Here is a 26,416-nt window from a genome sequence, read left to right as displayed (position 1 = left end):
TGCGTGTTGTTCCATAGTGCATGCTCCTATTTCACCGCGCCTTGCTGATAGTGAAACGTTTGGTTTTCTTATTCATTATTTTTTATTTAATTACAATAATTGACTTGTGTGACGGTTGCAGGTGCTTACAAAAAAGCCTTAGCTATTTAAAGGAGTGACGGAGAATTTCAGTTCTTGTCAACGCCCTTGATTTGAGAACTGGCAGTAAATTTAAATTTAGAATATTTTTTTACTGACCTTTATAAGTGTAGATTAGTTACTTATGAATGAAATTTTGATTTGATTTGAAAGTTAAGACAACACTACTGCACAAGTCCGGAATATTATAACTGTATACAAATTTAATCATTTTGCTTATCATTTTCCTTATAACAACAAAGAGTCTCAAATAAAAACACTTTTCCTCAATCTTTTATCGTCTATATTTTTATAAATATATGGGTCATTTAAATATTTGAAATCTCTACTAAATGTTGCATACCCTAAAGTACATACAACCACAGTGAAACCTGGTTAAAAGGGATATCAAGGGACCAATGATTGTGTACCATTTAAAGAGGTTTTCATTTATCCAGTTTTCCAATTAGACAGAGTCATAGTTTAAATTATACTTTCCTCATTCAAAGAGGCCCTACCGACTTTTCACAAGCATAAGCTTAAGCTGATATTTTGGACACCTTGTTTGTGGGTCAAAACCTGCCATACTGGACCATGATAGCATTCACAAACAAAGCACGTGCGAAAGAAACTCAAATGTTTGCAAACTTGTCATTAGATATAAGTCTGATACATTATCTAACTTACATAGGGAATAGAGCTACAGACCCCAATTACAAGGTAAATTCGAAAAATTCTTGAATCAAATCTCATTTAACCAACGAAAAGTGCCACTAACAAAGGTAATTCGATGAAAAAGTGCGCGGCGCCTCATTGCAATTCTCAATAGGTTTCTCACTTACTTTGGTCCCACTAACTGTATTTTGCTCTAGCATTTCTAAAGCAGACATTCTCAAGATTTAAACCCTAAGGTTAATTACCATCTTTGGTCGTTACAACCTACAGACGTGAACAAGTAGTGCAACGTTCTATAATCATATTAATATTAGAAAGAGGAAAGATTTGTTTGTAATTATGTTTGTAACAAATTGGCTCGAAAAGTAATAGACCGATTTTAAAAATTCTTTCACCATTTGATTGATATGTAGCAATCACTGATTAATATAGGCTATTTTAATAGCAAGACAAAATAAGGCTACTAAAACTACAATAATGTTACCAAGGTATAAAATATCTTTCATCTCATGCGCTGCGAAAACTATTGGTGATAAAACAAAAAAATGTTCCACGCTATTAAAGAACTTATCTACAAAAAATGACACACACACACACACACACACAATGATGAACAGAACAAGACAAATTTAAATTCAAAGGTAGTCTTGATTGCTTAAGAGCACTCAAATGGGGCTTTATTAAATAGTAATAATTAACTTATATACAGGGTGGCCAAAAATTCGTGGATCACACGCAGCTAGAACCGAAACAAACGTAGTAATAACTTGTACCACACCCATTTGACCCCTCTCCATGACAGATCATGCAAAGTAACATTAACTAGAGAAACGGGTCGTTTAGTCATTTAAATAAAAGGTTTAGATGAATCACGTACCCAGATACAAAGGCCTTTGCAATTATCTCTATAAATAAAAATGAAGACTTATTTGAGTTTCACAACTGAGCTATTCGCTATTTAAATGTATAAAAGTGTTTGATAGCACATCTTAGATATTTAAATTGTATTATATTAAAATGTTTTTTGAACGATAACATGGTATTTATTTCATTTACGCAAATATTAATTAAAAGTCTGAATAGAAAATATATAACTAATTAATACATTTAAATAAATAACTAACCTAACCATATAATAACTAAAATAAATTATTAAAACAATAAAATCTTTGTAGGCAGTTTCTACTGCTCCATCAGAGTTGCAAGTTTTTACGTCGCAAGAAGTTATACAAATTTCGAAAAAAATGTTAATCTGTTGGAGTAAGGTCTGGGAAGTACTGTGGATGTCTTGGACATTCCAATTGAAGCTCCTCTGATTTGGTAGCAGTCTGTTGTGCAGTGTGTGGTCTAGCTTTGTCGTGAAGCAGCAGTTGAGCGATTGACCAGCTTTGGTTGTTTAGCAGCTACCTTTTCCATCATGGTTTGCAGTTGCTGAGAATAGACATCTGCCATAATCGTCTGGCCAGATTTAAGAAAGTTATAGTAAACGACACTAGTCCACTAAACGTTGACAACTAACTGTAGAACTCGTACTTGTAAATAACGCGATATTTCATATTTTCAAGATTATAAATAGAGTGATAAATATAAAACTAATTAAAACGAGAAAATGAAATGAATCATGGTTTTCGATAAACAAATGGACGAGTAAATAGCCGTAAAAATTTAATTTTGATCCACGACTTTTTGGCCACCCTATAGTGTATATATAGCAAATAATATTTTTTAACTTTTTAAGGATATAAAACGGTGTTGAATATCTGATCCAGGTTAATAAATAAGCTTAGATCGTTAGGTTCAGAAAGCAGTAAAATTATTTTAACATAGATATAATAACTGAAACATCAGAAGCTATACAATTAAATGTATTTAATTAAATGCAATTCACGAAACCCCAAGCAGCATCTCATTAAACATTTTCAAACTTTTCACTCTTTTGAGTTTTTAGTTTCGGTATATTTTATCACATGTTATATGTTTTTAAAGTTGCTTAGTTGGTTAGTACAAGCTTGGATTTGAAATTCCGAGGTTTGATTACCATCGAATTATCAAATTGGGTCATTCGAATTCCCTCGCTAGACTTTCGAAATTAAGGAGACTTGGCAACAAAAATATTTACCTATAATTCGTAGACGTTCAAAAAGCCTAGTTTACGTAGCTTCTTAAGCTACGTAAAATCCACGTATAACGTGGTAAGGACAAAACATTCCAATAGCTTCTCCACGTCTCGTGTACGTATAAATTCACTTTCCTAACAAAGTAATTAAAGGACTTATTCATATCTTATATCTGAAAATAATTATTTGATAAAAACCTACAAGTAATAAATCTAAAAGCTTAAATTAATCAAACACCAGGAGAGCTCGATTTATACCTTTCCAAATACCAAAATTAGATCTTTAGAAATTTGCTAACCAATTTTGAAGACGTTACGGTAGACATCTATAGAATATAATAGTGACTGACGATCTTTGTTATCCAAGTTAACGAACTGAATATAATAAAATAAAAATGTGTTTAGTCATTGTAAAAAGGCATTATAATGTGTAAGATTTTGGAATCCTTTAAGTAAAAATACCTTTGTTAGTGTTTCCAGCTCTTCCATAACAATCTTAATAATAAATTCTAAAACATCTTTTTTAAATATATATATAGTTTTTAGTAAAGGATGTGAGGAAAAAAATCTAGTATCTAGTCATCAAAATGTAATTGTATTATAGAGTTCATGTTGAAATTAATTGCATTCACTTACAGCAACGCTTTTTGGTATAATAATTACGTACAGGAGTGTGGATGTGAAATCTAACCATCAATCACGAAGAGAAACTGAAGAACATCTTTTTGAAGTTATACTTCTTTAGGCGCGTTATGAAAAATTCATGAGCGTGAAATTTTACGATGCGCGCGCACCGTGACCCAATATTAACAGAATGAAGTTGCCCACTGACGAATTCTTTTTAAACCAGCCGAGCGCCGAGCGTCTGCGAGCGAGATGAGAATAAGACAATCTACAAGTAAAAAGAAATAGAATATGCGTGAAGTTAGCAGAAATGCCAAGAATTTTGAATGACCAATGACCATAATGACCTTTGTAGTTTGTTTAATAATTTTTTCAAAGAAATTTAGCAATGCTTTTTCACAAAGACCTATTGTTACTTAGTTAAAAGGTTATGAAACATACCTAGTTATTAAATTGAATGAATAATGTAATAAGATAATAAGTAATTATTATTATTATTAATTAATTAATAATTGAATAATATACTAAATATTAAATATTATAATTTATTAACTTGACTTGACGATAAAAAAGCAGATGATGTTACTTTTTCAGAAATCACTGTCATTGTATTGACATACGGCAGTTATAGTTTATTAAATTAACTTTATTAGGTGACTCTAAATTATTTAGATCGACTCAATTAATTAATAATTGAATAATATACTAAATATTAAATATTATTAATTTATTAACATTAAATATTTATTATTAATTATTTAATATTAAAAAAAATAAAGAAAGCCTTAGAAATATAACTTCTTACGCGCGTACATAAGTACACGCACCCTTTTTTTATCTTTATTGAGAAGCCATCATACAATTTTCAGAAATTCTCATCTTTCATTTATACTTGTTAAAATATTGTCATTTGCTCTGCTTTAATTTTTGAAAACATCGCTTGTTTTAGGGATTTATTATATCATAATTCTTAATATTTGAGAGCGTGTGTTCCGTTATTTATGTAACAGCTCTTGTTAATGTTTTATTCATAAAACAATTTATTATTTTTATGATCCAACTCTTCATTGTTTGCCATGACGGAGCGAAATGCCAATTATTCCTACATTTTATAGGCTTAACAAGTCGTCACGATAATAAGATGCCTCGTTCCCTCGAATTCATCAATGTCTATAATATTGTCTATGCGACCACAAGATATTTAAAATTCAGCTTATATAAACATAATTTATGAGTGACCGAATGCTGCCATGCCTATTAAATAGCATTCGTAATGTCAAGTTATATATATATATATATATAACATTTATATATATACAACCTTTTGTCTGTGTGTTTTTACATACGCGATAAACTCAAAAACAAACAAACGGATTATTGTAACGTTTTCCCTAAAACTGTCTGGTTCCTAAAGGTTTGGTGTTTGTTAGGTTTTGTGGTTTTGTTTTGGTTAAAATACACGTATTGCAACTGCGGAAGAGTTGCTGCATCTGGCACAGGACAAGACACGCTTCAAGATACTGACGGCCAACCTCCAATAATGGAGAGGCACTAAAAGAAAAAGGAAGAAGAAGAAAATACACGAACTCCACTTCTAATAAATTCGCATTAATATCCGATAAAGTTTTATTTAAATATTGCTTATATTTTTAATGTTCAGTATATATAGAGGGTGTCTCAGGGCCGATTTGAAACGTTAAACACAAAATAAATTTTTCGGTACCCGCGGGGGAGCGGGAGGGGAGTAGTAGCGGATTTTTTAATCGCTATGTCGCAGTGGTCTTGGGCTACCGCGCTACGCAGTAGAGGCGTACTTTTGCCTTTACAGTCAAAACCGTTTACGACGACATCTTTTAAAACAAGATACCGGTTATATTGACCAAAATCAAAAGTCCCGTCTGAATTCTATTATTGTATTAGGTACATACTAAATAACAACGTCATCGGCTGTTACTACTATAGGTTTTTAAGACCAAATATGAGTAGTCGCTTCGATGTCGTTATTACAGATTTTGACTGTATATTCAAAACAAACAATCTCAAATAGTCATAACTTATTTCAAAATCAAACTCAAAATATATTTATTCAAGTGGGTAACCAAGTACACTTTTGAATCGTCAAGTTAAATTAATCGTAAATTTACATTTACTACCAGTTCGCAGGGCGTAGAGCGGGTAAGAAGAACTGGCAAGAAACTTTCCGCCACTCTTTTTTTAATCGCCAAGTATTGTCATACAAACTGTTTGATTTTTGATATTTCTATTGCATACATTACATATATACAGTTTAAAAATTTAAATTTAATTATTATTCTTGAACTTACTTGAAAAAATAAGTGCCGTTGTTGTATCCGAAGAAAGGTACTGTGTATGTCAACATCCATATGTTACCACCACCACAGTCATAGTATGGCTTCGACCACTTGCCATCTTCATACGTAACAGCCAGAATCTCGTCTTCCTCGCGTTCTGTGTGTGTTGTGTCGTTGAATGTGTATGTATTGTAGCCTGAAAACAAATAATACATTAATTTGATATGAAACAAACTGGTCATATGGAATAAAATGTTAAGTGACTCTCAAAACACCTGGAGACTTGGAGATGTATTATCTATCGTTACGTTTGTTCTCTTGCCGCTTAGAACTCGTCCGGTGTATACACAAGAAGCCATCGTAATTGCTCTCCACTAATTGATTTTATTTTTTAAATTAACGACCATCAATTGTTTTCTATGTTTCTTACTCATAGACATATCAAAGAGTGTTTCTGACAATTTTTTTTTATTCAAAATTATTTTTAAACTTTGTAAGTAAATTAACTTTATAAGAATATACAAGTAATTAAGTCAATATTAATAATTTAGAATCGTCTAATAAAGTTAATTAAATAAACTATCACTCCCATATGTCAATACAACGACAGTGAATTCTGAAAAAGTAACATCAACTTTTCATTCTCAAGTCACATAAATATATTTTACTACGACTCTTCTTAAAGCTCGGCAAGACGGTACTATACTCCGGGCCATCGCTCGCAACTGTATAAAGCGCAAAGTTGGCTCCAAATGGAGCACTGTTATCATCTCTGGGCGGGAGCTCCCCAGTACCAGCTCCTTCCACTTGACCGTATTCAACGAAGAGCGGTTCGAATAGTCGACGACCAATCCCTTTCACGGGATCCCTTGGCGATCTATTTGTGGTGTTTTAAGACCGTTTCTGCCGTACACTACCATGAGGAACCAGCTGCCCACAGAAGTGTTTCCGAAGCAATTTGACTTAGGGTCGTTCAAGAAAAGAGTAAAATGCCGGCAACGCACTCGCGAGCCCTCTGGCATTGCAAAAAATAATAATGGTCATCACGCAATATCAGTTCATATTTTGTTAACTCCTTTCCTCATACTCATATCATATTTACGCAACGGAAATACCAATATCGTAGCTGATATAACAAATATATAAAGGAAGGATAAAGTATATAGCTAACAAAAGTCAATATTATAGTAAAACCTCCTTCTATTCGGTTAAATATAAAAAAAAATTAAACAATTTTTATCACATCGCATTTAGTTCGATCATTTTAATTGGATTTATTCGCGTTCTATTAAAATTACTGATACCAGCTTTAACATTCTTATGTGTCTATTGACAACAAAAATATTCAAAAGCATTCTGTTATGTTACAATTTAAAGTATTTCACGTATTAAACCGTTTTGGCTTATAAGGGGATTCATTACATGTATCTGTTAACGTAAAATTGTAAACACCGTTAGATTGTAATCTATCTCGCGAGATTATAAACTGTCGAAAGATTGTGAACCTCAGCGTACTGCTGACATTTTAACGTATTATTATTCGGTAGATTGTACTACACTAAATTAGTTATCATTCAAACTTCTTTGGTCAATTACAGATTAATTTTACTTCGCAACAATTTCATATAACTACCGAATAATAATACCTTAAATTGAGGTTCACAATCTTTCGACAGTTTACAATCTCGCGAGATATATTACAATCTAACGGTGTTTACAATTTTACGGTGACATATCCACAGCAAATTCCTTAATGATTCCCTTTGATGCATCTAAGTTAAGCATATACCAATCTACTGAACTAGGCAGATCTATCTGTTCTTATTTAGTTTTTCTGTAACATAGAGTAAATAATTCAGTAAATTGTTCTAGCAGTGTTGACCTAGTGGCTTCAGTGTGCGACTCTCATCCCTGAGATCGTAGGTTCCATCCACGGCTGTGCACCAATGGACTATCTTTCTATGTGTGCATTGAACATTCGCTCAAACCGTTAAGGAAAACATCGCGAGGAAACCGACACGTCTTAGACCCAAAAAGTTGACGTGTGTCAGGCACTGGATGTTGATCACCTACATGCCTATTAGATTGAAAAAATGATCATGAAACAGATTCACAAATCTGAGACCTAGATCTGAAGAGGTTGTAGCGCCATTGATTATTTTTTATATATGTATACATATATACTAAATGTTTCATAGATTAAGGATTTTTTTTCATGTTACTCAGTGGTGAAGGCACATGATGTTTTATAAAAAGTACTCCGGGTTTAATTACCGCCTAACAATATTATAAACTATATGCGTTGCGTTCAGATGGCTAAATATATATATTTTATTTAATATGTAATCGTTTTTATTTAATATGTAGACTTTTTTATGGAAATTGATGTCTTCTATAAAACTGTAGTACATCACTTTTCTCTATTATTAATAGTTTCCGCTTCGTACGCGATAATGGGATTGGATTTTTATTGGTATTTTATTCACACCTTCAGCTGTTAAACTATCGAAGTTTTCATACGGACCCCTAACTTTTTTGAATACAGCCTATGTTCATCTGGGATAATGGAGGATTATAATAGTAAAATATTTTTTTCAAATTGGTCCGGTAGTTTTGGAGCCTTCTTAATGCGAATAAACAAATATATTTCTTTGAACTGTAGTTCATTTCAAGAAAATAGTCCTTAATAGTGTCTGATATAATTAATAGCTATAAACATCAAATACACCGTATATTTAAAGGGTAGTTAATAAAATAAATTATTTTAATTATATTACATTTATTACATGACAGAAGTTACGAATAAAATTGTTTTCAAGTATTGTTATTTAATGGGATTCACGGTAACAATCAAATTGTTAATATTGAATAACAGAGTTTAATTAAATTGTAATTATTTAACCTAATTACTGCTTCACAATGCCCAATGCACGAAACATTCCATTATCGTCTAATTATGACTTACAGCCATTTTGATTATTTAAAATAGCCCTAACATATCAATTTAAATTCGTGCACACTGAAAAACCTGCTTGGTCAACGTAAACGTAATGGCCCTGTGGGTATTTAAAGAAGGTAAATAACTATCAACATAGTTTACCAACAATACCTACCAATCTATATCATACATGTCCTTTCAATAAAATAGTGAATACCTCTAAAACGATTTTGATTACTTGACCGTTCTCTTGGGTATATACCGTATTAAATTATTTTTTTTAGTTTAGTTACGAGATATTTGTGGACATACATACAAACACGAAATTTAACATACCTGCTTAAAAGTCTAAATAGATCATTATACCCAAATACAATTCCAACAATATAGAGGAGAAACTGATTAACTTCATATTTTGTAGTCTGACAATACACATTTTGTTTTTTAAAATTAAGGATTCGAGACTAGACTTGGACGCTATAATATGTTGCTAGGCCATTCTACGTTTGGTTTTTTTTTTGAAGTGTGGTTTTTTATTCGTTACATATAGTTTTTTTTTAATAAATGCATAAAAATATGTTCTATATGTTTGCATGACAATATATATGCTAAAGAACATGACCGTATAATTGTTATTTATAAATAATCTGGTGCGTCTAAATAATAAGGATGTTTTAAACAAACATTAATTTGGGTAAAACCCAAATGACACTAACCCGGCGGGAGCTGTTGAAGTATCTAGTACCAGCTTGGTGTAATTATAACTAAAAGGAGATTAACTAAAGCAAATATACTATTAAAATATATACATTAATAAGTACTTAATAGGATTAAAGTTATGTATTATTATATATATATTTTTTTACAGATATATATTTAATAAAATATTATACATTGAAATAAATAACTAACCTCAACATAAACTAAAATATATTATTAAAAGGAGTCCCTTTAGGCAAGGTTCCGAAGATACTGGCAGCGTTCCCCCTTTGAATCGCTAGACTTATTCTTTGTCCGAGGTAGCTGACTGCTCTTCGGTCTCCTGTGATGTCGACTAACCTTTTTGAAATTTCTTTAAAAAGCCTTAAAGCGCTAGAACCCCACGGACCAAGGGTCTCGACACCGAATGGGACAAAATCATATTCTGAGCCTAGACCCCTGTATTTGCATGCTTTATTTTTTTCAGCCGCTTCAGTACTTAATTATTTAAAGATTGAAATATATATTTTTGTGTAAAAAACTATGGTGGCTTTTTATACCATATACAAGGAACGTATGATAATATATTTACATTACCTTATATCTATAAATGCATTAGAAAAATATAAGTATTTATCTCTAAACGTTTACAAAAACTTTAATTCGTATAAATTAGGGGCATATTCCCTTATGTGATTCAAACTTTATAATAAATCTTATATGAACATTTTAAAATTTCTTTTATGTATTTTTAAAAACACGCCTTATATAAAAGAAAAAACATTACAAAAATGAGGGCGAATTATACCCCGCAAAATAAATCCGTGTACAATTATTTACCACGCTACGGCTACCGACAGGTTAAGGTTATCAATGTTATCATTGCCAATAAAGGCGCCCAGCTTTGTTTTCAGACCGCAGTAGCAATTTGCATCTTACAACATGTATCGCGCTGTACTTCTGGCGTTTCTTTGTACTGCAGTGAGCAGCCACTGGTGTGCCGGGGACAAGCCATGTCCATGGAAGCATCGCCATCACCACTTCCATCACGATCACGGCCATTGGAGACATTTTGGAAACCACTTTGAACACTTGGCTAACCAAGTGATAGACAGCGAAGAAGGGTATAACAATCACTGCAATGCTGTTTCCAACAACGTTCAAGAAATGTACACTAATGATGCGTATGTATTAATATATTCCCCTGGTTTTGTATCAACAGAAGTCACTTTGCAAGTCAAGCATAGAATGATAAACGCAATAATAAATGGCAATGGTGAAGAATTCAATGATATTAGAATACTGCCGGATATTCTAAATGCCGCACAAGCTGGCTGGTGTTACGATGGTCAAAATGTGAAAGTGGTGATTCCTTACAGAATAAATTTCAATGTTGTCACACCAGCTACTTGCATAAATATTAATAAAGAGACGATAACGATACAAAACAATCCTAATTTGGAAAATATGGATGTGTACAGACAAAACAATGGAGGACGTTTAGGTGGTAATTTTAACCCAAGCATTCAAAATGTAAATAACAATTGATTACTAAACGGAGGTATAATATAAGGTATATAATTAATTAATAATTCCATACAAATATGACGTTCCTACGATAACAAACTAAAATTAATATGTAAAAGCAATGTTGATTGTTATAAAACTGATATTGTTTTATTACCGTTTTTGTTTTGTGTGATTTAAAATTAATTTTCAGACTAAAGAAGTATTTTATAATTAAAAAGTATTCTTATTTTAGTATTTTTATTAATCATCATCAATGGCTATACAGTCCCTGTTGGCCTTACCCTTCTCAAGTATATTTCGCCATCGCAATCTATTTAGTGCGTCCAACTTCGAAACCCTATTGTTTCGAGGTCCTTGACAACTCCATCCCACCAACGCAGTCTTGATCTACCGGGTTATCTCTTGTCACCAGGTTGTTCAGTAAGAACCTTAGGGTTATATTGTTCGCCATTTATAATTAATATTTTTAATATAGTGAAAAACCGAAATTATTATATATAAATTACCAAATTCTATAAATATAGGGTCGAAAAGTATATCCAGTTACAAAGGTCAAATACAATTTTTGTTATTTTAGATATTATCAATTAATAATAATATGTTGACAGAGATAACACTTTTCCTTATTGACAAGATACAAGTTAATATTAAAACCAGAATAATATATAATATATTGGTATCTATATAGTTTGGTATTTTTTTAAGATATCGTTTTTTTATTTGGAACATGTATATATACTTTTCTTTATCTAGAAATATTCTTGAAATTTGAAGTTTATAAGTAAAATTGCTCACACTTTAAAACTTGCATTCCAGTCTAATCTCACTTTTACTTTTGGCTACGCAGAGACGTGACGAAAGTGAAATATATTAAGAAAACCTTAGGTTAGGGCCTCAGATTTCTGTATCTGTTTTGCGATCATTCGATTTCTTTAAAGGGAATAGGGGTCTACTATGCATGACACACGCCGTCGATTTTTGTGTACGGCATAACAGTTTTCGGTTTACTTTCCCGTACTAGCGAATGTTAAATGCGCACAAACGGTATAGTAGCCTGGGTTCGAACCTACGATCTTAGGGATAAACTTATGAGCTATAAACGATGATTTATAATTACAACTTACAGCCGTTAACAGAGTACATTCAAAGTAACGGCTACATAAGCCAATTATTAACTAAATGCACTTCACTATACGTCTTAAGGCCGATTTACATTATCTTAGTGTTTAGGAGAGTGCTTTAGTACAACTTGAAAGGCAAGTTCTTTAGCATAGCGTTTACTAAAGTAGCGTTTACATGTTTCAACTAAAGTACTATCCTAAAGCACTCTCCTAAACACTAAGATAATGTAAATCGGCCTTTATGAACTTCAATTAATCAGGCATTTGTGTGAAAGACTATAATTTAGGTGAATAGAAAATTAGAGATAAGTTAATAAACGACAAGATTGTCAAAGAGCGATTTGACAGAACCTATTCTATCTTTCCCTATCTCTACATTTATTCCGTTAGGGACAGTTTTACGACCCTTCAGACTTCTATTCAGCACAATTGTTCTCTTGATTACTGTCAATTTTAAATCGTACATTCGAACAATTTGAATTTTTATAAAAGGATTTGTGGATTTTAAACGCTGTTAAATAGGATTATTATGTCTGCGACGAATAAACTCAAAAACTACTTAGATAGATATAAAAATTATGTTAATGTTAGAATGAGCCATTTATTTCCATAATAATTACAAAATAATTTTCCAGCCAGGTGAACTCTGGACCGGCTGCTTATAATAGCTAATTTTCCAGCCTATCTTTGTTCTAATTCTGAACGGGAAAACGTACGGGACTCTAGCATCGTTCGTAGAAAATTTTTATACTTCTCGTTGAGTTGGTATCCTCTTGTTATTTTACACAAATTTTGAATACAAAACACCTACAACTACTACGTTCATTTTTAGATTAACATAATATATACAATCACTTCAGCTTCTCATTAAAATAGCGCCAGAAATTATACCGAGAAATGACCGGATGAATTTCCCATCCGCATTCAGTCTTCTTCATTATATAATAAGTAATATTATTATTAGTAACTTATTTAAGATAGTTATAATATTTAAAAAATATTCAGCTTTGTAATCTGAATAATTTAATCATAAACGTCCTTAGATATAAACGCCTCGTAAGTATATGAAGGGCCTTATAAGCTGTTGTTTGATGTTTCAACGTATAATACGTGTGTTGGTGTATGCAAGTAATACTTAAACAACAATATTAGTTTGAGTTAGATGAGTCAAGAGATTATACATAAAATTTGTTTATATCTTCAAAATTTTAGATATAAAACTTGTTATTGTATGTTTAACTGTTTTACTATTCAAGGAGAAAATTAAAAACGTCCCAGAGAAAGAAATCCTTTCAATAACGTCCCTGACTGGATATTTTTAGATACAAAAACTAACAAAACCACTCACCACGTTTGAACTGATTGTGATTTCGGATCACGCGCTCGGCATTCTTCCGTGCAATGTAGAACCACTCCGACATGTTGCTCAAATATTTATACTCGACCGCCAAATCCTTAGCCAATATTGGTCCTTCGGGCAACCGATACGCAAACGGGCAAAAAAGTTGGTAATCCTTGTACTGGTACTGGTCGTAGCAGTTCCCCGCACCGAACACGTTGTCATCGAACTCAACCATTGAGAAAACGCTCGCATGCAGCAAATATTCATTATGCATGACAGATGGCCCAGCATATTTCCATAATCTCGTCAGCATGTTAGCTCTGTTAACCGCGACATCTGCTTCAACTCGAAATCTCTCTTGGGCGTACCTGTCTACAACCCCCTCACCTAAATTTAAATGAGTCCCAGCTGTGCAATTCTCGCCCATCAAGTGTTGTGTTTCAATTAATCTTAAGAATTTCGTAACAACGTCTTCGTGGAACGGCTTCGATGTTATGTTGTCTACTGTATCATTTGTCATGCTGTCTGCTACTGTAACCGTGTTATCGTCTCTTTGCGTATCATTATCGTAACTATGTTCGAGGTTAATTAGATGGTCTAAAAGGGCATCATCTGTTGGATCACGGTGGAAGGTCCCGGAATAATTTCCGAAATATTTTTGAAAAGCGTCCGGTGTTGTATATCCATCTTCATCGGGAGCACTGTAGGGTCTTAGCGCTGCTACTACTGGATCTTCTCCAGATTTGTCTATACTCTCTGAAACAAAGAAAATAAAATAAGATAACAATTGCTAGCAGTATCTCGGGCGCGGACGAGCTTACTCAGATGAGCACCATTTACGCGTGTTTTGCGCACCCTAAATACTATTGCTTGTGAGACGGATATATTTAGTTGCACACTGGCTGAAATCACAAGATTTGCATTAATTATAATTAGTTATTAAATGGTTTAGGTTTTTAAGTTTTTACTTGTTATCTTTATATAATATTACAGTTTTCTATTGTATTAGTTAATACTACTATTGTTAATATTACTACTGTAAGTTTATAAAGATTATAAACCGATGTATTTATTTTTTTCAACGAAGACTTCTAGACGAATAGAGACGCTTTTGGCTTGTATTATTGAGATTATTTCCAGTCTATTTCTCAAATAAAAACAAACATTAACAAGGAAATCCTCCGTCTGTGATAGGCCAATATTGATAGTATCATGTAAAAATATTCTCGCGTTAAGGGGATTTCGCAGACACGACTCGCTTGTAAAATCCGCTATCTCGCCCTATAAAAGAGGATTTTGTTTATGGCAACAACAAATCGCGACTTTCATTACGTCGGGGCAATTGATGGCTTGGCATTATTTATTGGTAGCAATTTTGTCGGGATAAAGAAAGAGTGAACTCTATATTATTATAGAATTCAAGGTCGCCACCTTTATTGGAATTTCGGCATCGATAAGTTAATTTACTTTTACAGGCGTTCCTTCCGTAAATTTCTGCTCAAAATGAACTGTTCGTCTTCTGTCCGAAAATAACACAAAGCTTTTACAGTTAATTTAAGGAAACATGTTTCTTTATTACAACAAAAGCCACCTAAATATATTTACATAAGAGAAAAAATGATATTTAAAAATTTCGACTGAAACAGCTTTTTTTTTTAATTAACTGACAAAAACCTAAAGGATTATAACGAAAAAGACAAACATAATGTAATTGGTGCTAGTTTTGATTTAAATTTATTGGTTTACAATAGAAGCCAAAATCTTGATTCATGATACTACTTTATACTACGAAAAAAAATCCAATAAATTTAATCGTATTAATTACATTAATATATTGGGTACCTCATAATATAGGAAAATTAATTCATATCAAAAGTATTCCTTTGATATGAATTAATTTAATCCAGAGAATTTACTTTAAGGTTTTTGACACGGGTTAGTAAACACAATTAAAAATAATTGAATTTCTCATAGGACACAATACAAGATTGTGATATACATCTAAATAAAAATGTGTTTACTTAATTGTGTTCATAAACTTAGTGGCAACAGCATACGACTCATTTCTGAGGTCGTAGGTTCAAACCGACAACCGAGATGTGAACGTAGTAGCCACTGGTATTTTTTTTCTGAATTTTCAAAGGCACAAGTTGCAATACTATTGTTTTTTCTAAGTACAGTTTAATAATTAGCAATATTTAACTAAAGTACATTTATTTTAGCGTTTCGTACAGAATACGAGTGCATTTGCAGTTGTGGTAATAAATCAAATAGCAACTTGTTGCAGAACACGGTTTGTATTGCGAGCGTTGTGGCTTAATACCCAGGAATATTTCACAATAAATGTATATTAAAAAATCAATGTTTAATTTAAATACAAATATTATTTCGCAAGTTTTGATTTTGTAGCAGATTAATAAACGAAAATGATTTCTTAGTTTATTAATTTTCAGTTTAGTTTCCTTTTGGTTATAATTTAGGTTGCTAAGGAAGGTGTTCTAGTAGTTATTAAATTAAGCAAGGGTTTTAAACCTTCTTTCTATATATGGAATTCGTTTAATATTCAATCATATTTAAAAAAAAATTAAATCAGTTCCACTTTTAATTGATCAAGTTAACGTTTAATAAGGTAAATGTATATCAAACACAGCGATACTATGGTATAATTTAGCTTTTGAATAATTAATCATATTAACCTAGAAAATACTGAAAAACTGATTTAATTCAATTTCAAACACGACTTTATTTAAATCAAAGTAATTAGACTGATTTAAATGGGAATTAATTTATAAGTTTAAGCCGTATTTTTTTGAATGATATTGTACAAATGTCAATCCGTCTCAACTAACTGTTTGAAAGCTTTGCCTATATTTGACAAGTTTAAGGGTTGTCTGTGAAGAGGGTCAGATACAAATGTCTATTATCTCTGAGAATGGATTGTTAATACTGTATTATTTACTTGTTTAGAGCAGTGTTAAGGGTGTGATTTCCTATAAATGTACAATGTACATGCACCTTTAATGACGTTTTGTCACGTTTTTTTTTTTATTTAACATTTCGATGCAAAACTATTAAAATAGGAATATTTAAATTAGCAAGGGCGAGACGGTTGTAAGGCTTTTTAGCGATCTTACCGACGACTGTTTCAAAGACACATAAATATGGTAAAGAACTGTGAAACTTCAAATAAATTAAATAGAAATAAGAAAAAAAATAGTGACTTTCATTGCAAAGTGTTGAAACAAAACGAAGTAATATGAATTATTGAGTTTTTATTTAATACTTGGAACAAGGAACAGAGTGTTTGAGAGAGAGGGCCTCTGAGAGAGAGAGAGCCAGCTAAAGTTAACATTGACTGATATTCTATTAAGGCGGGAAATGTTAATAACATTTAATACGAAAAAAAATTAGCCAAAGCTTATATAAGTCTATAAAAATTTAGAATAAGGTTCTGTTTCACAATGTACGGAAAAGTTCTACATAAGTTCCAAATTAGCTATTTATTACTTATTAGTAGGATAAACACTATTGTTGCGTTTCATGACTGTCAGATAGCGCTTTTCGTCACATAAAGTCCATCATAAGTTATGAGTCCGATGAATGTCAAATAGCACAATTTATCTTCCAAATAATTTATGTGTTGCATAGCTATTTGGTACTTTATCCATACATTGTGAAACAGACCCTAAGTCTACAATAAATTCTTTAATAATGTAGGATGAAGCTCGAGTTCCAAATTCAAAAAGAAATAAAACCATCCAGGAAATGCAAACCCTATTCAAATATAAATTGAGAGGTACTTCCGCCAGAGCGATCAACAGCATGGATTTATTAAACGTCACGTGCATATCGCGAAGTGAATAAGCTTATTGTGTAATTCTCGTTCAGTTCAACTTGAAATATTGCGCAGACAGCATTTGTCTGTGGTCTATTAGGTAAGAAATTATTATTAATTCCCTAAAATGAGTACATTTCTTCATTAAGCTAACTTTTGTATACAATAATACCGTGGTTTGTGGTGCATCTTTCAAACATTTCTTTAAAGAAAAAGTAGTCTTAATGTTGTTACATTTAATATAATAATGTTCGTATAATACCTAAAGTATGCGTTAATGTATGAGTATGTAAATGGATGTGTGTGCGTTTACACTCTGTGTCTCAGTGTGGCTGAGAGTTGTTATAAGTGCTGTATCTGTGTTAGTTTTGGAAGCTCAGAGTCATGGCAAAATATTTAATAAAACCTCTGTAGAATCTAACAAGATATTTGCAAATGGATTGAAACTTTATTAAACAAAAATTAGCATCTATTGCCAGAAAATTTGCAGTAGGAGCATGCACTTACATTTCAGTGAGAACAAACATATAAAGAAGAATATAAATTTGTGTAATGGTTAATAGCACATCTGTAAAGCCAGTAGCGCTACAACCTTTTAGGTCTCAGATTTCTGTATCTGTTTCGTGATCATTTGTTTTTTTTAATCCAGTAGGGGATCAGCCTTTATTCATTCAGGCATTCTAATAGGCAAGTAGGTGATGCCGGTTTCCTCACTATGTTTTCCTGCGCCGTAGCAAGCGAGTGTTCAATGCACAAAAAGAAGAAAGTCCATTGGTGCAGCTGAGGTTCGAACCAACGACCGCAGGGATGTGTAGGACGCTAAAGCCCCTAGCCCACTGCTTAATACTTGGAATGCAATAACTTACACAATTCATCTGACAATTGTCTCAAACATACGAAACGGGCCATGACTTTTTCTTTTGTTTTACATTCCCATACCTTATAGCCCCTCAGCACAATGAAATAGGCAGCTCAATAATAGAATTGAGATATATTAACGATAGATTAAGAAATGGCGTCTACCATAGGAACATTCAGCATTCGGTGGTGGAAGGCGTACTCTGCGCTAAAAAGCTTTAAATCTGGTTTCGATTTTCAAACCTATTCAACTTAGGGTCTTTTAAGAAAAGAGCGTACCAATTCATAAAAGGTCGACAACGCACTAGCGAGCCCTCTGGCATTGAGTTTCCATAGCCGGCGGTATCACTTAACATTTAACCCCTGTTCTATAAAATTATCTGTAATAACTAATAAACTAAAAACACTTTCGCACTTTTAAGAAGCTTGAGGAAAGCTCCTTAAAAGTGCGAAAGTGCCAGGTCAGCGAGAGAATAAAATTACTATAGTTTATAATAACGCCGCAGTGTTTGACAATATGCAAATGTCTCAAGTGCCACTCCAAGCGACAGAAGTAAAATTCTTAGAGGGTTTCTCTTTATTTTATCATATTTTGAGATGTCGAAATGGAAATTACATGGTCTGAGCGAGTTTTTGCTGCTACAATGATTTTCTGTTTTTATTTTATGATCTTGGTGTTCGATGAAACGAAAATGACTTGCTTATAACTTAAGACATCTCAAGGTCCAAAATTTTCATTTAATAGCATTTGCTGCAAATTAACTAAGTGATATATTTATTTATTTTTATTTATTTATTGACACTTCGTTGCATATACATATGGTACAATTGACATAATTAAATAAAAAGGAGAGCAACTGGCGGCCTTATCGCTTTCGAGCGATCTCTTCCAGGCAACCACTATGAGAAAACATTTTTTTTAAATTACATAAGAAAGGCAAGAAGTGCAAAAATACATGTATTACATTTAATTGTTTAGAAAAGGAAACTTATCAGGAACAAAAAACAAACCAAACTAATAAAGAATACATGAAAAAATAATAATAATAATAATAAAAAGTGCACATATATAGTAATAGATAGTATTTATGGATTTGAACTGTTGTTGTGTTGAGTATTTTTATATACACAAAAAGGGATTTTTGTAAAATTCAAACAACTAATACCTGCCCAGTGTCCACATTATTAACATAGATAATGTTACCTATTATGTATTTCATCTTTGGCTATATCTTAAGTATTATTGTATTTTATTACATATAATTTATGTTATCAGTAGAATTATAAAATAAATAAATAGTAGTAACATCTGTATATATATAAAATCACAATGTTCGTACTAAGACTAGTTTTGTATTCGTAATTTTCTTGTAGGTACTTTGTTTTTTGGTTATAATATAGCTCTTCATTTACTGCATTCTGCATTCGGATATTTGTATTATTTACTAGCGGCCTTTTGATAATATTACTTACTCAAGGATAATGTAGCATTTTAATGATGATAGTGCTCTTAAAACGGTCCACTACTTCTAGAGTTCATTCGTTGCATCTTTACAATTTAATTAGCATAGATTACGTCAGCTAATTGATGTTTAATTAAGTTGCAGCTCGTACTGACTTTTTAATAAAAAAACATTGAAGATAGCTGAACATTAGGGACAAGAAAATTCCGGTGTTATTCAGTTGGAACTAATGAGTGTTTGAGCTAAAAGTTTTGGGACAAAAGGAAAGTTTAGGAACGAATGTTCGTGGTCAGCTCGGAAGTTGTTTAGTCACTGAGCAATTATGTTCCTGTTTATTTACTGACATCAGGTATGTCAAGCTTTGAATGAGACAGTATTTGTCAAAGCCAAAAGTCACGTAACTGTCGTTAAGTCTACATAATACATCTAATATAAACAGTATGAGGTCAAAGGTCAATTTTACAAAGGATCTCTTTCAGTACACGAGTTTTAAGAGTTTTTAAACATTTCAACTGCGGGAATGGGCAATATTCTAAATAAACATAATTAAAAGCATGTTATTATAGAAACAATAAAATAGGAATAAAAATCCATGAATAACAATAACATGATTAAGTATATAACTAAGAGATAAGCTGCAATGGGAGGTGTACATTGCCCGAAGAAAGTCGACGATGGGGCAAAAAAGGCCTAGGTCCAGTAGTGGACATCGACAGGAATATCCAACCAGGACGACGAGGAAGATGTAAAGGGATAGAATATGGTTAAGAAGTGTTGTACTTAAATAAAACTTCTTAATAAACTAGAATTTTTTGCATAATTTTGCATAACTCATGTAAAGAAAAAAACATATTTGCTTTAAAAGTTAACTTATAATTTATCAAGACACTCCCAACGTCGCACTTATACACACCATGTTTTATAAAAGCAATAACATTTTTTCAACCCCTTTGGAGGAAGAATTTTCCATATTCCGATAAACACCACAAGTTTCATAGTGTAAAACGAATAGAGTAATTCTTTTACAATGACAGCTTGTAGACACAATTTTTTATCTATATTTTCGTTAACACAAAAGTTTGGTCAAGTTTGCGTCTTTCGTTAACCATTACGGTAATTAGGCTTTAGTTCGAAAACAAAGTAATTATTGTTATCCGGGGATCAATAACATACGAGATACGAGCGATGCAAAAGATTTTGACTTTATAATAACAGGCAAGTAACCAGTCATTACAACTCAAGTACATTCATGTAAACAACCCACTTCATTGACTTTTATATAAGAAAACCTACACAGCATGTTAACATGGTCTTCTCCTAATTAAAAAGAAAGAACATACTCCTCCATAAAAGGCCGGCCACCCATTACCAACGGTTTCCATGCGTCGCGGTAGATGCCTTTTAGGCCGTTCCGTAGGCTCATTCGTCCCACTATCATATAAAAAAGTCTGATCATGACAGTACATAATAAAAGCTATTATTTACCGGAAATCGAGTGTCGGTTTAACAATGTCTTACCCACTAATACAAAGACGGTAAGATATATTAATAAAAACTTTATGCCATAGTTTGTCATGCAAATATGAAAAGTTTGGGCAGACCTAAACAAAATGAACTTTAGATGTGTAGATGTATGTAAGTTCCCCGATAAAGTATTCAAGAGCTGTCCACTCGAGCCCCGTTGAGGAAAACTGATAACTCAGAGGTCGGACCCTTTTTACATTTGCATTTGACTTCCGACTTCATTTATGGCTTTATAAACTACTTGACGTGACGTGATTCGAGATTTTGAGTTATGATAACTTATAAAACTGTATCAAGCCTGTATTAACCTGAAATTATAAGACAGATTTAAAAATTTATAATAACTTAAATAATTAGATTATCTTAAATTAATTCAAATTGTAATTATACTGTGTGGGTGTGTCAGCTACTTACAGACTACCTATGTTTGTCTCAGAGAGATCTATATAAGTGTCGTGCAGTGTGTGCTGTGAGCTTGTTAACACGTTCGGCCCAGCGCGGCGCCGCCGTAAAAAGAATCTCGCATCGCGACATACTACGAGTATGTTTTCACACAAATTGGAATATCCTCGATGTGCATCTCACGGAGTCGACGCAGCATATCCTCGTTTAGGTCTTGTGCACGGAGATGCCATGGATCCCAATCTAGCATATCCCAGAGTATCGAGGTTTCTAGGCGTCTTGGGAACTGTCCGCTGTCTTTGACGTAACGGGGAATGGGAAATCACAGACAAGGGTTTGAAGTTCGACTGATATTTTGTTAATTTCCTATATTTGACGGTAGTTTTAAAGACTCAAACTCATATCATTAATATGACAGTATACGCATAATACAATTGTTAGCGAAGTCTAAGCGTGTGAAAATTAAAAGACAAGGAGAGGTCCGAGTCTCGCAGTAGGCGCCCTTGCGCTAGTCGCGGGAAAACGCCCGTTTCGGCCGTGTTACGCTCGCCAAAACAGCACGAGCTGAGCTGTTAAGGCCCTTATGGCCAAAAGCGAGATTCCATTCAGAAAAAAAATATCAAAGTTTAAATTTTGTACCATATTTTTAAAAAAAGCTGTGAATTACTGCAACTCTAAAGCACTATGGATTATTTCAATATGTAAAATGCCTTATCTTAACTTTACTAGAACATATGTTTTGAATGCATTTATTTAATTCGCTTTATTGAATAAATCTACGGATATAGGTACACTTTGAAGAATCTTTTTATATAGCATTGAACGTTAGTTACACACCAATAATAATTTATCGCGCAGTGAACACTTGCTTACACGCTCAAGGATTGAGAGTAATCCGTTTTCAAACGCAAAAATGGGCGTGGTGTCTCAGGAGACCTCATTGCTCTCACTCTGTTTTTATTTTTGTAATTTGATATATTTCTGAATAAAAAAATAAGACCACCACATAAATATACGTTGGCCCTTACTTGAATTCATTTAAAGAGTATACAAACAGTTTTTAAATTAAATTATTTATGACCTATCAATCTTATCATAACGATTCGCTAAGAATAAAATATGGCGGCCTAGGTACCGCTGGATCAACAAATCGGAGAGGAACTCCTGCAGCTGAATGCCACCAATTACTGGGAGATGGCACAGGACAAAGAGCGCTGTTTCTCCTTTCGGTGGCCAAAGCACTTTTTGGGTCGCAGAACCAGCGGAGTGAGTGAGTAAGAATAAAAGCATCTTATGAAAACCAAGTTAAACAACTTCTAAAAGGCATATTAAAACAAACTAAAATCGAAATTTACTCAGTTACTTTCAATTATCCATTATTTATGTATGCATTTATATCCTCTCAATATCTTTTGTACTGATTTCTCAAACTCAGTATACATAGGTACCTTCATGGAGCAAGAGTTTGGAAGTAAAAATGGCGTTGGACAGTTTTTTACCAATTTTTCTGAACCATACTCTCCCTTGATTTGAGAACGGGATAATTAAATTTCATTTATTGACCTACATAATTTATTATACACGAATAAATATATTTTATACTTTGAGAAACTCGGACTCACCGCTTATAATGCCCCAAGGCAACGCTCCTCGGATAGTTCTATTAAGATAATTATTACTATATTTCCTAGCAAACTAAACAAGATATAAAGTGTAGATTGTACTTGAGTGTTTATACTTTAAAGCACTTTTCAATATCGACTAGCTGTAGCTCACTATAAAGTTTTATTACTTTTCTCGCTACTGAACGTATTTTTCTAAGTTTCCTTCCTATACGATAATACTTATACGAGATCCGACTTACTGAACTCTCGCGATGCCCTACATGTGTAAAATATTTGGTTTAATATTGCTTTTTATTTAGAAGATCACTTAAAGAGAATTAAGCTACCAAAAAGCCGCTTTAAAAATCATGGATATTATGGACATGGAACACATGTTATTGACGTGGGTTCTTTTTTTTAAATGTAATAGGAGGCAAACGGGCAGGAGGCTCACCTGATGTTAAGTGATACCGCCGCCCATGGACACTTACAATGCCAGAAGGCTCGCAAGTGCGTTGCCGGACTTTCAAGAATTGGTACGCTCTTTTCTTGAAGGACCCTAAGTCGTATTGGTTCGGAAATACTTACGTAATAGTGGTGGTGCGCGGCAAAAACTGCCTTAGAAAACGCTCAGTTGTGGAACGACGGACGTCAAGGTGATACGGATGGTATTTTGTATTTTGTTTTGACGTCCGATGATGGTTCTCCAGAAATCTACACATTCCAGTTAAGACATGTATCAAAAATTAAAACGCGAGTATTGTAGTATATAAAAATGTATTCTTATGTTCAAATCGTATTTTTTTACTTGCTGGGAGGCAATTATAGTTTATTATAGACCATACTGTTTTTTTTATTTACATTACTACAATTCGTAAAAATCTTCTTAAGTATACAGCTTTAATTTGGATCTGCCCTGCGATTCTGTAACTCACTTCACGAACTCACACAGCGGTTTTCGCATCGGCGGTCGCTCTCAAATCAGTCGTGAAGCAGTCATTTTATGATTTCGCATTCTGAAAAGGTGGGAGCTTGTAGTTTATTGTTTATCAGAATGCGAAATCATAAAATGACTGCTTCACGACTGATTTGAGAGCGACCGCCGATGCGAAAACCGCTGTGTGAGTTCGTGAAGTGAGTTACAGAATCGCAGGGCTGATTCGAAGGTTTAACTAAATGTTTTTGCATTTTTATTTTTCTTAAATATAAAATTCTCTTTTCTTGTCTAGCTCGGAGCTAGTATTCAATTGAGATTTACATTTATTACCTAGTTTAGTCTAGCCGCTCGGGAGATCGGGTGTAATAAACTGGTGAGATAAACGTCCGTTGCACTGAACTGCACATAAAGTTATATGACGATAACATAGGGTAAACAATTCCTGGAGTTATAACTAGATTGCAAGTTGTCTTACAAGATTTCAAATGCAAATTTTCATGAATTTTTTTAGCTACAAAACCTTGCTAATGAATCTGGGGCGAAACAAGAATTAACATTTCGATTTTAGTATCATTAATAATCGATAATTGCAATCAAGTAAAAGTGTGTTTTTGAGGGCACTCCGTATGAAACAGAGTTATGGAGCAACATAACTTCTAAATAAATAATAATTTATCAGAAAATAGATACTTTAAAATATAGATTTTTATACGGCAATCACATGACACAAACGGAAGCGTTTTGGCGGGTTTTGAATGTTTTATTTGAATTTTTAAAGCCAATACTTTAAGGAATAAAAAATAGATAGGTTGCATAGTCACTAATATTACATGAAATAGTTTTTAAAACCTTACGAAAATGAAAACTAAATTGAATAGTTTTTAGGACATCTAAATGTGTATGAAAAGCCTGAGCCGTGTACATACTTCGAACTAGCAACACGTTCGAATAGAATTTGTGTAGTAAACTATTTTAATTTTTCGGATCATGTGTTGGAACTGTTAAAAAACTGCATTGACCTGTGAATACGTGACCAAAGTTAGGCCAGAATACCAGTGTGCAACTACGCGAATACAATCATAATACAACGTGTGTGTCGATACAGAAACTTCAGTCAGACAAGAATTTAAGCCGTTTTAGGACAATCGATTAGATTAGACTACAATATCGTCTAGTCATGTTTATGTCGAATCCTCGCATTTAAGGCCAGCACTCGCGAGCCCTCTGGCATTGAGAGTGTCCATGGGCCATACTACTTAACATCAGATGAGCTTCCCGCCCGTTTAACCACTGTTCTATAAAAAAATATTGCATTCGCGATGCGGACACGGGCTCACCAATTTAGGTGTTGCAAATATTGCGGTCACCAAATCAAGAAGTGTATAGGAAACTAAAGAAAACCGGGATTTAATAATTTATTCCGCGCGGGAAGAACACGATACCAAGTACACAGACTGTGCAAGACAAAATGTGTTTTATACATAATAATAATAATAATCTTTATTTCTTCTCTCACATATACATACAAGGTTATTATGATTAAACTAAGATGATAACATTAGTAATTGTATGTGTGAGACTGGTCTCTGTAACAGGAGACCTGAGTGACAGATAGCCAGCCTCTCCACCACCAGACCGGAACACGTAATCAAGTCATTGTCATAAGATAACAATAGAAGAAAATAAGTAAGTGCTAAAAGAAAACATTGCAAACGGAGTCGTAAAAATAAATTTGGTGTGTGCTTGTGTGTGTGTTACATAAACCCCTACTATATCTATATTAATTCCTATCTGAATTTTCTGAATACCCTTCAATAGAGCGACCGTAAATCATGCTCCTTAGAAATTTATCGAGCCAAGGAATCTGTATTCGTAATCAATTATCGGTTTGCGGACGATGACATGTAACGACACCCGCACACTAATATTCAAAATGTTAGTTGTGGGTCTAAACTCAGTGAACTGGAATAGAACCCACGACTTGCTGGTAATAAATTACCAAGTTCCAGACACCTCTTAACGTCGTATGATTAATGAAGGAGAAAAAACGAAAATGTGTGTGCACGGTGTAAAAAGAGAGTATATGAATTTTCAAATCACTCAAAATTCATGTAATGATTTATTTATAATATCACACCTTTTACCGACTTAGGCCTACCCAACCCGATTTCACCATCCACGGTTGCCTTGTATATCCTATTTGTTAACCGTTTCTCATTTATCTGTTCTACATGGCCAAACCATCTAAGCACTTCCGTATCTATGTTATTACGTCTTTTTTTATCCACACCGCACTTTAATCAATTATCTAAGGAAGGT

The 26,416-nt window shown here is 33.1% G+C and overlaps 1 protein-coding gene across 1 annotated transcript in view; it reads right to left on the bottom strand.

The window, feature by feature from the left end:
• LOC125059516 (probable G-protein coupled receptor 158) overlaps window positions 1-26,416 on the bottom strand; it is a 135,572-nt gene that overhangs the window by 51,736 nt on the left and 57,420 nt on the right. The window contains exons 2-3 of the mRNA XM_047663965.1: window positions 13,481-14,230; window positions 5,857-6,040 (exon numbers count right to left, since the gene is read on the bottom strand). Coding sequence (XP_047519921.1) covers window positions 5,857-6,040; window positions 13,481-14,230 — 934 coding nt within the window. The remainder of the gene's footprint in view (window positions 1-5,856; window positions 6,041-13,480; window positions 14,231-26,416) is intronic.

This window comes from Pieris napi, chromosome 20 (genome assembly GCF_905475465.1).
Source record: "Pieris napi chromosome 20, ilPieNapi1.2, whole genome shotgun sequence".
NCBI lineage: Eukaryota > Metazoa > Arthropoda > Insecta > Lepidoptera > Pieridae > Pieris > Pieris napi.
This window is presented reverse-complemented; position numbering and strand designations above follow the sequence as displayed.